The 12,122-nt window shown below is 47.3% G+C and overlaps 1 protein-coding gene and 1 long non-coding RNA gene across 5 annotated transcripts; both read left to right on the top strand.

Moving 5' to 3' along the window:
* Nucleotides 1–328: 328 nt before the first annotated feature.
* TIMM10 (translocase of inner mitochondrial membrane 10) lies at nt 329–2,917 on the top strand. Of its 4 annotated transcripts, none has more exons than XM_009008140.4 (3): nt 329–362; nt 851–966; nt 2,473–2,917. In XM_009008140.4, exons 2-3 carry the CDS (start codon nt 896–898, stop codon nt 2,672–2,674), a joined length of 273 nt encoding a protein of 90 aa, XP_009006388.1. In that variant the 5' UTR covers nt 329–362; nt 851–895; the 3' UTR covers nt 2,675–2,917. The 4 variants fall into 4 exon arrangements, with proteins under 4 accessions (XP_009006388.1, XP_003734304.1, XP_003734303.1 ...); XM_003734256.4 differs by having other exon boundaries at nt 329–366; XM_003734255.5 differs by having other exon boundaries at nt 329–423.
* Nucleotides 2,918–3,464: 547 nt separating this feature from the next.
* On the top strand, nt 3,465–6,822 carry LOC144578154 (uncharacterized). Its single transcript, XR_013523434.1, has 3 exons — nt 3,465–3,609; nt 4,766–4,836; nt 6,639–6,822. It is a non-coding gene; the product is annotated as an uncharacterized LOC144578154 (long non-coding RNA).
* Nucleotides 6,823–12,122: the final 5,300 nt, after the last annotated feature.

Genomic DNA, 12,122 nt, shown 5'->3' with positions numbered 1-12,122 from the left:
GTCTCCACGCCTGATTTGTGGCTGTCCCGGACGGGGGTGAGGTTCACTGATATCTGTCGCCACACCTCTTCCTACAGAACCAATAAACTGAAAACTCTCGGTGACAACCTGAGACTTGAATTCTGATCGGGCCGCAGGCGCTCTGCACCCAGCCCAAGCCTCTATGGTACTTTGGCGTCCCCTCTAGCACTGGCAAATCGCCTTCCTCTTCGCCCGGCGCCGCTCGCTCCCTTTGTAAGATCGCCGAGTTCCCGGAGCCGTCTCGTTGGTATTTCATTCCGGAAGCGAGTTTGGAGCCAAGAAGAGGCGGGACTTCTCTCCCGGAAGTAATCCACGTGCTTCCGCTGGAGCCTTCTTGGGAGGCAGGTAACGTTATAGTATTTGTAAGGTCTCCGTGGGCATTGTGATCCGTCCCAGGTAGTGGTGAGTGATCCGTGACTTCTGAATTCAATGTGTCCCTGATTATGGCGTCACCATTTCAGAAGTGCATCCTTTGGGCCGGGTCCCGGTCTCCTCTGTTCAGCGTATGATCTCATTCCCAGGGCCCTGGAGGTTCAGGCCTGGGTTAGAGCGTTCTGAACCGGTCCTCGATCTTCTGAATAGAGATGACCTCTAGGGACTTGGGTATCAGAGATCCAGGGCTCGATTTCCAGGCTCGCCGTGAATGTCCCGTGCGACCTTGGACTAGGCCTCAGTTTCCACATCCGTGAAATGGGGTTAAGCTAGGTTAAGCTCACTGAGGTTAGTGGCCCCTGGTGGTCTGGCGCCCTGTGAGTCTTTTGGATCCTCTAGCCCCGGGGTAGGAGAGTGAACGACGGCAGTGGGTGATGACGGTGGTGTCTCCTCCCAGGATTAGGAGGCCAGAAGGAGATCCCTTCCAGGGTGCTAGGCCAAGATGGATCCGCTCAGGGCCCAACAGCTGGCCGCAGAGCTGGAGGTGGAGATGATGGCCGATATGTACAACAGGTAAAGAGAACCATGTGCTACACTGTCTTGGAAAATAAGCCTTGGCCACCCTTTTCGAAGGTGAATGACTTATAACAAATTTCATCCTGAATGTAGGGGAGCGAGAGACCCATGCTTACTCTCACCATACCCACCTTCAAGGTTGATTCTAATGCAGATGCAGTAAAGGGTCACTAGAATATTTAGATGGGGATAGAACTGGAGATGCGGGAGCCAAGCAGGAAGAGAAACTCCAATTCAGGCTCTGGTTAGGTTCCAAGAAAAGCTGAAAAGCTGAGTATTTGCTTTTTGGCAAATAGCACATAGCCAGCCCATTTAGTAGTTAACATTTTAAAGCCCTTGGCCGAGGCAGTGGCTCATGCCCGTAATTCCAGCACTTTGGGAGGCCGAGGTGGGCAGATCACGAGGTCAGAAGTTCCAGATGTCTGGCCAACATGGCACAATCCCATCTCTACTAAAAATACAAAAATTATCCGGGCATGGTGGCAGGCACCTGTATTCCCAGCTACTAGGGAGACTGAGGCAGGAGAATCACTTGCACCCAGAAGACGGAGGTTGTGGTGAGCTGAGATTGTGCCACTGCACTCCAGCCTGGACAGCAAGAGCAAAACTCCATCTCAAAAAAACAAAAAACAAAACCCTTTATTCTGTGTCAGTCACTTGTTAATCTTCAAAATAATCCAGTGGGTTAATTTTATTAGTCCCATCTTAAAATGAGGAAATTGATGCTTCTAGAAGTTAAGTAACTTCCTCAGAGTCCGCAGTTGGTCAGTAACAACACCAGAACTAGCACCTCAGTCTGATTCTGCAACTAGTGCTCATAATCATTTGGCAAATTTGGGAACAAATCCCGGCTCCACCAATCACCAGCAGTGTTCTTGGACGTGTTACTTGCACTGTTTGACAATTGGTTTCCTCATTATGAAAAAGACATAATGATACCTACCTCATAGGGTATTATATATATTACATTTAAAAATTTCTGAAAGCCCTTAGCCTCAAGTCCAACACTTAGCAACAGTGAAATATCTGCTATTTTTATTGACTTAACCTCTCTTGATTGGTTGGTTTACCCTGAAGGCTATAAATTAGGAAGGATTTTTAAGTGTAGGAAGTGAGGCCAGATGATCTGTGTTCATATTTTAGCTCTATGTGATTCTTAGAAAATTACCGAGCCTCTCTTGGCTTAATTTCCTCATCTGTAAAATGGGGATAAGTATCTCTTAGGGTGATTGTAAGGATTGCATAACAGAATGCATGTAAAGCACTTAGCATGATGCCTGGCACATAGCCAGTTTAACAAATGCTTTCTGCTTAATTAGTCATATACAGGGGCTCAGACAAGTGTCCTGCTTGCAAGGAGCTTCCAGTGGTTGAGGTGGAAACTGAGGATTTATAGTGCTTTCTTGGGGAAGGTGAAATCAATATAGCAGGGCTGGGATGGTCGAGGGTTCCTGGGATGTCACAGGATGCTGCTGACATGACCTTGCCCCTCCCTCCCTCCAGAATGACCAGTGCCTGCCACCGGAAGTGTGTGCCTCCTCACTACAAGGAAGCAGAGCTGTCCAAGGGCGAGTCTGTGTGCCTGGACCGATGTGTGTCTAAGTACCTGGACATCCATGAGCGGATGGGCAAAAAGTTGACAGAGTTGTCTATGCAGGATGAAGAGCTGATGAAGAGGGTGCAGCAGAGCTCTGGGCCCGCGTGAGGTCTCAGTCAGTATATACCCTGGGCTATATCCCACCCCTCCCCACTCGAATAAAAGTGCCCTCTGTTGGGTGTCATCTGTGAAGACTGCCAGGCCTAGGCTCTCGGTAGAGTCTTCAAGATCCCAGAGTGGTAGTGCTTTCTCCTGGTGAAGGAGTATTTGTCACACTGGAATGTGACTGTGTGTGAATGTATGTGTGTGTGTATATATATATATATATATTAAAACAACTTTGTTGACACCTACTATGTGCAAAGCAGTGTGCTTGGCATTTGAGAGTAAACAGAGAAAACCTCACAAGCAGAGAGGAGACTAATGTAGTATTTTAAGAGTAAGACAGTCCGGCATGGTTGCTCACTCTGTAATCAGCACTTTGGGAGGCTTGGGGCGTGGGTGATCACTTGAGGTCAGGAGTTCAAGACCAGCCTGGCTAACATGGCAAAACCCCATCTCTGCTGAAATACAAAAATTACCTGGGTGTAGTGGCATGTGCCTGTAATCCCAGCTACTTAGGAGGCTGAGGCAGGAAAATTGTCTGAACCTCAGAGGTAGAGGTTGCCTGAGTCGAGATTGTGCCACTGTACTCTCCAACCTGGGGGACAGAGCAAGACTCTGTCTCCAAAAAAAAAAAACAAAAAACCAAAACAAAACAGGAAGACAGCTTCAGTTTGCCTGCTTTCTGCTGTTTTTTATGTGGCCCTGAACCTGTCATTTTTGCCTGCTTTCGCTTCTTCATCTGTAAAACGGTTAGTCAAACATGGTTAGCCCTTTGACTATCCCTGTTTTACAGATGAGGAAGCTGAGGATTTAAGAAGCATGTTGCTTGCTTGAGTTCACACAAGCAGAGCAATAATATGGAGGCCAGACCCGACTGCTACTGCGTTTGCTGTCTCACCGAGGAGCATCTTCAGAGGACTGAGCAGTTTTCAGAATGTGTAGGTCTCCAGATGGGACTGTGGTTGACATCAATGCCACTGTGACAGTAGTACCTTCAAAGTTGGCCTTCCTGGCGAAAGTGTCTGGGATGTAACTAGGTCATTGACATAAAGGAGATAGAATAGAGGCAGTGAGTTTGGGGCTTGTGAGTGCAGGTTCAAGCCAGACTATGTAACTTTGAGTTTCTACTGAAATTTTCTGGTAGTGTGATCTTGGGTGAGGCATTTTAACTGCCCTGTGCCTCAATTACCCCATCGTAAAATGGCAGTAAGGTTACCTACCTCTTAGGAAGTTGCAAAAATTAAACGTGTTAACAACCAAAGCACTTAGGAGAGTGCCTAGCATACATTCAGTATGCAGTAACATTAGCTTTTTTTTCATTGCTAAGTTTGGTGGGAGGTGAAGATGACAGATGTAGTGGAAAACTTCAAAGCCGTTGCTCCTCTTAGGGGTAGAGAGCAATAAAGCTCTTTCTAGGTACTGAAGTGCAGCTTTTGGTCAACAGGTGGCGCTGTCTGCTCATGGTCAGCGCTGCTGCGGACAATTTCATACGTTTTATCATTTGCCTATTCTTGGAAGAGAGGACCGGTGAAGAAAATCGATATTATGTATGCCCTCAGGTTTAGCAAAAAACATCAAGAATTTGTTTAGAAAAAAAAAATCCCTGGAACATCTAGCAGGGATGGTAGAAGGGATGAGAGGTTCCAGCTGGAGGCAATGGCACTTGCAAAGGTTTTGTTGAAGTGGCTTTAAGTGTGGAGGTGGAGCCTTCCAGAAAGGAGAGCTTCAGCTTCAGTGTGGCTGGAGTGCTGAGTGTGAAGAGAAGTGAAGAGGCTTGGAGGCTGGGCAGACTTAGCTCCAGAAGAGCTTGGTGAGCTGTGTTAAGGAGTTTGGACTTTCTCCTACTGAGGGCAACAGCAAACTATTGAAGAGTTTTAATCGTTCGGTGACAATGACAAGTTTGCATTTTGGTGGCTCACTCGAGCTGCCAGCCAGGTAGACGGGGGTAGAAGAAGGTAGATAAGGGACTAAAGGGTGATGAGGCAGGAAGCCAGAGAGCAGAGAAGGGGGATGATGTGAGTGAAAGTTGATAATTTATTGAGTTGCTATTGTGTGCTCAACTCCGTGCTAAATTCTTCACATGTATTATTTCAGATAATTCTTCTAACAACTTTAAGACAGCTATGATTGTTCCCAGGTGAAGAGGCTGAGGTTCTCAAAAGCTAGTAAGTTGCCTAAAGTCGTGTAGCCTGCAAGTGGTGGAGCCAGAATTCTAACTTAGACACCAGAGGCCACTTTTAACCACTTCTCTAGGACTGGGGGGAATGGTCCTTAGTGAGAGATGTGTCAAGTTTCATATTTCACTCAACAGTATTTATTACTGGCCTGCTACGTGCAAAGAGCTCTGGAAAGTGCTCAAAGTGAATTAGTTAGATCCCTACCCTCCATGAGCAAGCAGGGTGGGGGTGCAGTGGACAGCAAGAGGGCTGGAACACACATAAAAGGGTATAAGAAATAACAATTAGGCTGACCGGGTGTGGTGGTTACACCTTTAATCCCAGCCCTTTGGGAGGTCGAGGTGGTTGGACAACTTGAGGCCAGGACTTTGAGACCAGCCTGGCCAACATGGTAAAACCCCATCTCTACTAAAAATACAAAAATTGGGCTGGGTGTGGTGGCTCATGTCTGTAATCCCAGCACTTTGGGAGACTGAAGTGGGTGGATCACTTGAGGTCAGGAGTTTGAGACCAGCCTGGCCAACATGGTAAAACTCCATCTCTATTAAAAACACAAAAATTAGCTGGGCCTGTAATCCCAGCTACTCAGGAGGCTGAGACAGGAGAATCACTTGAACCTGGGAGGCAGAGGTTGCAGTGAACCGAGATCTTGTCATTGCACTCTAGCCTGGGGAACAAGAGTGAAACTCCATATTAAAAAAAAAAAAAATAGCTGGGCTGGTGGTGCACACCTGTAATCCCAACTACTCGGGAGGCTGAGGTATAAGAATCACTTGAACCCGGGAGGCTGAGGTTACAGTGAACTGAGATTGCACCACTGCACTCCAGCCTGGGAGACAGAGAGACACTGTCAAACAAAATAAAATGAAGTAGGTACTTTCTGCCATAGGGAGGAGTCATAAACTGCTAGCCCTCAGGTGTATTTTTGCTTATCAGTTTTAAAAATCAAAAAATGTCTCAAAAAATTAGGAAGTTGGCTTCTTTTGAAATTTTGGGCTGGGAGCCGTGGCTTATACCTTTAATCCCAGCACTTTGGGAGGCTGAGGCGGGTGGATTACCTGAGGTCAGAGTTTGAGACCAGCCTGACCAACATGGTGAAACCCCATCTCTACTAAAAATACAAAAATTAGCCAGACATGGTGGTGTGTACCTTAATCCCAGCTACTTCGGAGGTTGAGGCAGGAGAATTGCTTGAACCCCGGAGGCGGAGGTTGCAATGAGCAGAGATCGCACCACTGCACTCCAGCCTGGTTGACAAGAGCAAAACTCCATCTCAGAAACAAAAAAAAAGAAAAAGAAAATTTGGAAGATCTGACAACAGTTGACATGCATTCCTGCCTGGCGTCAGCCTGATGGAAGATGGGCAGAGGCTCAATTGTCTGCCAAACTTCCCACCACTGGTGTCTTCCCTCCCTGTCATCATCTGCTTGACCTGTAGGCATTTGGTTTGTGCCTTCTGCTCTGGGTGCCCAGATGAACTGGATGCTCTATGAGAAAACATGCTGTAAATGTTTTGTGGTAGGCAGCCTGGAAGATCACTGGAGCCTCCAGTGATCCCTTCTTCCTGGTATTCATGCCTGTGTATAATCCTCTCCCTTGAGTGTGTACTAGACCTAGAGACTTGCTTCTCATAAACAGAACACAGCAAGGGTAGTGGGATGCTACTTCTAAGGTTAAATTACAAAAGAGTATAATGTCTGTCTTGGGGGTTTCCCTCTCTTGATCTTGCTCTCATTCTCTCTCTCCCTCTCTCACTGTCTTGTTCTTCCCTCCTGTTTACCCTGATGAAGCAAGCTAGCAAGCATCCATGTTGTGAGCTGACCTCTCAAGAGGCCCACGTGGTGGTAAGGAACTGAGGGAAGCCTCCAGACAGCGAGGAACTGAAGCACTCACCACATGAGTGAGCTTGGAGGCAGAGCCTTCCCCACTTGAGCTTTCAGATGACTGCAACCCTGGCCAATGCTTTGCAGGCTTGTAAGAGACCCTGAGACAGAACACACAGTTAAGCTGCACCCTATCTCCTGACCTAGACAAACTGCGATAATACATGTAGTTTTAAGCCACTATATTTTGGGATAATTTGTTACTCAGTAACAGATAACCAACTCTTGCAGTTGTCTAAGATTATATTTAGTCATTTTACACGTACACCAAGAATATGCCAGGCACGGTTTTAGACCCTTGGAATACATCAATTAACAGCACAAGTAACGAGGCCAGGCACAATGCTCACATCTGTAATCCCAGCACTTTGGGAGTCCGAGGTGGGAGGACAGCTTAAGCCCAGGCGTTTGAGAACAGCCTGAGCAAAATAGTGAGACACCATCTCTACTAAAAAAAAATTAGGCCGGGCACGGTGGCTCAAGCCTGTAATCCCAGCACTTTGGGAGGCCGAGGCGGGTGGATCACGAGGTCAAGAGATCGAGACCATCCTGGTCAACATGGTGAAACCCCATCTCTACTAAAGATACAAAAAATTAGCTGGGCATGGTGGCGCGTGCCTGTAATCCCAGCTACTCAGGAGGCTGAGGCAGAAGAATTGCCTGAATCCAGGAGGCGGAGGTTGCGGTGAGCCGAGATCGCGCCATTGCACTCCAGCCTGGGTAACAAGAGTGAAACTCAGTCTCAAAAAAAAAAAAAAAAATTAGCTGGGCATAGTGGCATATGCCTGTGGTGCCAGCTATTCAGGAGGCTGAGGTGGGAAGATTGCTTGAGCCCAGGAGTTTGAAGCTGCAGTGAGCTATGTTCACAAAACCGCCCTCTAGCCTGGGCAACAGAACAAGACCCTGTCTCAAAAAAAAAAGAAGAAAAAATAGGTAAAGATCCTTGATACTTGCCCTCTGGGAACTTGTGTTCCAGAGGGGGACGGTTTTCCATAGCGGAAGTCTGTGTTAGCAGTGCTATTTGAAGCTCCTTCAGTATCTGGGGAAAAGGTTCTTCTTTCAGTTCTTAGACCTCTCTGAAAATCTGACAAATGTCACAGCCCGTTTCCTGAATGCACATAGAATTTTGCTTGCAATTTTAGAGATTTTCATAAGCGCTCCTGTGGGCTGACCTAAGAGGAGTCTTTTGACAAACATTGTTTTAGGTGCTGGGGCAAAGATAGAAAATCTAAACCAGTTGTGGCCAGGCACAGTGGCTCATGCCTGTAATCCCAGCACTTAAGGAGGCTGAGGCAGGAGGATTGATTGAGGCCAAGAGTTTGAGGTCAGCCTGGGTCACATAGTGAGATGCTCATCTCTACCCACCCCCCAAAAAAGAGCTGTTCAGCAGGGTGCATGAAGGAATGTATCCCATAGTCTTAGTGCTCAGGGAAGCACCTCCCACAAAGTAATAGGTGAGTGAGATTTGAAGGATGGGTAGGAATTTGTCAGGCAGGAAGCATGGTGGGTGGTGGGTTCTGTGTTAGGTGGTGAGAGGATAGTGGTGAGGAAGGTGGGCACAGGCCCCTGCCCTCTGAACTGTCAGAGGAACAAATATATGATGAGTTTTCTCAAAGGGAAAGCCAGATGTTATATAGGTTACATTGCAAAAGGATTCATTGCTGGAGTCAGGCAAATTATTGCAAGAGGTCAGGCAATTATAGGAAATGACCGTTAAGATCTGAAGGGCTGCCTGAGCACAGTGGCTCACGCTTGTAATCTTAACACTTTGGGAGGCCAAGAAGGGTGGTCATTTGAGGTCAGGAGTTCAAGACCAGCCTGGCCAACATGGTGAAAACCCACCTCTACTAAAAATACAAAAATTAGCTGGGCCTGGTGCCTGTAGTCCCAGCTACTTGGGACGGTGAGGCAGGAGAATTGCTTGAACCCGGGAGGTGGAGGTTGCAATGAACTGAGATTCGCCACTGGACTCTAGCCTGGGCTGCAGAGTGAGACTCTGTCTCAAAAAAAAAAAAAAAAAAGATTTGAAGTGGCAGTTGGCTACGCTAGTGCAGGGAATGTTCCAGGCCCAGGAAGAACTTGAGGTAGGAGAGAGCATGGAGTATTAGTGGGTGTGAAGGAGGTCACCATGGCAACAACACAGAGGGCAGAGGGGCTAAAAGGAGGGCTGACAGCAGAGGGCAGGCCCGGATGGCACAGGACTCAGGGGCCATCATTGGGAGTTTGTGCATTTCCCCAAGGATCACGGGAAGGCTTTCAAGGGAAGTGGCCTGATCAAAACTGCATCTCGAGTAGTCCATTCTGATGGGCTGGTGGGGTCATGTGGGGGGATAGGATTGGGAAGACCAGGTTGGAAGGGTTGCAGGAGTCCAGGCCTGAGTAGCTGGAGATGAGAAGTCTTTATATGGTAGAAAACACAAGCTTGCTGGTAGGCTGAATGTGGAGAGTGAGGTGGGGAGAAAGCCTGGGGTGACTTGAGCTGTGTGTCTTAAGCCACTGGGTGGAGGAAGGTGGTCCTTTTATGATACAGGGAACAATGGAGGCAGGGCAAGTTAGGGAGGGGAGGTCAGTTTCAGTCACTTGAGTTTTTTTGAGAGGGAGTTTCACTCTTGTTGCCCAGGCCAGAGTGCAATGGCATGCTCTCGGCTCACTGCAATCTCCACTTCCTGGGTTCAAGTGATTCTCCTGCCTCAGCCTCACGAGTAGCTGGGATTACAGGCATGTGCCACCATGCCCAGCTAAATTTACATTTTTAGTAGAGATGGGGTTTCTCCATGTTGGTCAGGCTGGTCTCGAACTCCCGACCTCAGGTGATCCGCCTGCCTTGGCCTCCCAAAGTGCTGGGATTACAGGCGTGAGCCACTGCGCCCGGCCTATTGCATACTCTGTATTGTCTCAGAAGATCCAATGTAATCAGCCTGTTATCTTTTCAGCAGCAACCTCACACCACAGGCCCCTCATCCTACATGCATTGTTCACACCGGCCCTCATTCAGCTCTCAGATTGTCTCCACATCCTCCTGTTAAAAGATTTTTTTCGTTCGCTGTTTCCTTCTCTCAAGGGCTGATAAATTCTATTGATTCTGACATGGAACACTCTTAGCACAAGCGTCACCCTGAAAGATTCTTCCTTGACCTCCAGTCTAGATGAAATTGCCTTCTTTAAGCATACGTTCTCATAGCACCATGTCTCTTGTCCGTGATCCTTTCTGTAGATGAGGTAACACTTAATTCATCTGTGACTCTCTCCTGCTGGACTGTGTTGTCTGAGGATAGGGTCTGTGTCTTATTCACCATTGAATCCCTAATGCCCGACACATGCAAAGGTTGTTTGTTTGTTTGTTTTGAGACAGAGTTTCACTCTTGTTACCCAGGCTGGAGTGCAATGGCACGATTTTGGCTCACCGCAACCTCTGCCTCCTGGGTTCAGGCAATTCTCCTGCCTCAGCCTCCTGAGTAGCTGGGATTACAGGTACGGACCACCGTGCCCAGCTAATTTTTTGTATTTTCAGTAGATACGGGGTTTCACCATGTTGACCAGGATGGTCTCGATCTCTTGACCTCATGATCCACCTGCCTCGGCCTCCTAAAGTGCTGAGATTACAGGCTTGAGCCACCGCACCCGGCCCTGTTTTTTTTTTTTTTTTTTAAATTGAGATATAACTCAAACACCATACAATTCACTCTTTTAAAGAATACAATTTAGGCTGGGAGCAGTGGCTCACACTTGTAATCTTAGCACTTTGGGAGGCTGAGGCTTGTGGAGCACTTGAGTCCAGGAATTCAAAACGAGCCTGGGCAACATAGTGAAACTATCTCTCTACTAAAAATACAAAAATCAGCCGGGTGTAGTAGCACATGCCTATAGTCCCAGGTACTCAGGAGGTTGAGGCAGGAGGATTGCTTGAGCCCGGGAGGTGGAGGTTGCAGTGAGCTGAGATCATGCCACTGCACTCCAGCCTGGGTGACAGAGTGAGACCTTGTCTCAAGAAAGTAAATAAAGTATACAATTCAGTGTGTTGCATATTCACAAAGTTTTATAGACATAAAATCACATAAGTAGCTGCAGAGCCAGGATTTAGACCCAGCCTGTCTCCGTGTCCTTGTCCACTAAGCTCTGAAGCAGCCTCTAGCCAGGAGCCCACATGACAGCCAATGCGATAATGCTGTTATACTGAACCTATGAGTATTGTCAGGAGAACAGAGTTTAGGGAGGAATTACTTTTGGGGCCAGGGGAGAAGGTTGATAAATCCTATTAATTCAGATATGGAAGTATGTCTTCGATTTTTTTCCTCTTCTCTGTTTTTTATTATTTTATTTATTTAGAGAGAAAGTCTTGCCCTGGTACCTCAAGTGGAGGGCAGTGGCACGATCTCAGCTCACTGCAACCTCTGCCTCCCAGGCTCAAGCGATTCTCTCACCTCAGCCTCCTGAGTAGGTGGGACTACAGGCATGCGTCCCCACTCCTGGCTAATTTTTTTGCTTGTTTTGTAATTTTTGTAGAGACGGGGTTTTGCCATGTTGCCCAGGCTGGTCTTGAATTCCTGGGCTCAAGAGATCTGACTGAGTTGGCCTCCCGAAGTGTTGGGATTACAGACCTGAGTCACCAGGCCTATTTTTTATTATTTTAAATGTGAACTATTTTTGTCTGTTTCTTCTTCTTCTTTGTTTTTGCTTTATTTCTAAAAACAAACAACAACAACAAAAAAAGAGGATACATGTGCAGAACGTGCAGGTTTGTCGCGTAGGTGCCATGGTGGTTTGCGGCACCTATTGACCTGTCCTCTAAGTTCCCTCCCCTCACCTCCACCCCCAATAGACCCTGGTTTGTGTGTTGTTCCCCTCTCTCTGTCTATGTGTTCTCAATGTTTAACTCCCACTTATGAGCAAGAACATGCAGTGTCTGGTTTTCTGTTGCTGTGTTAATTGTTGCTGAAGATGATGGCTTCCAGCTTCATCCATGTCCCTGAAAGAACATGATCTTATTCCTGTTTTTTTTTTTTTTTTTTGAGACAGAGTTTCACTCTTGTTGCCCAGGTTGGAGTGCAATGGCATAATCTTGGCTCACCACAACCTCTGCCTCCCAGGTTCAAGTGATTCTCCTGCCTCAGCCTCCCAAGTAGGTGGGATTACAGGCATGTGCCACCATACCCAGCTAATTTTGTATTTTTAGTAGAGATGGGGTTTCTCCATGTTGGTCGGCCTGGTCTCGAACTCCCAATCTCAGGTGATTTGCCTGCTTTGGCCTCCCAAAGTGCTTGGATTACAGGTGTGAGCCACCACCTGGCCTCCTTCCTTTTTATGGCTGAAAAATGTGAACTATTATAGTGACCTCCTAATTGCGTTAAGGTCTCTGTCCTTTCCATATCCTCCATTCATTAGACACAAAAA

The sequence above is a fragment of the Callithrix jacchus genome, chromosome 10 (genome assembly GCF_049354715.1).
Source record: "Callithrix jacchus isolate 240 chromosome 10, calJac240_pri, whole genome shotgun sequence".
Lineage (NCBI taxonomy): Eukaryota > Metazoa > Chordata > Mammalia > Primates > Cebidae > Callithrix > Callithrix jacchus.
The sequence above is the reverse complement of the archived record's forward strand: the minus strand, read 5'-3'. Positions and strand labels throughout refer to the sequence as shown.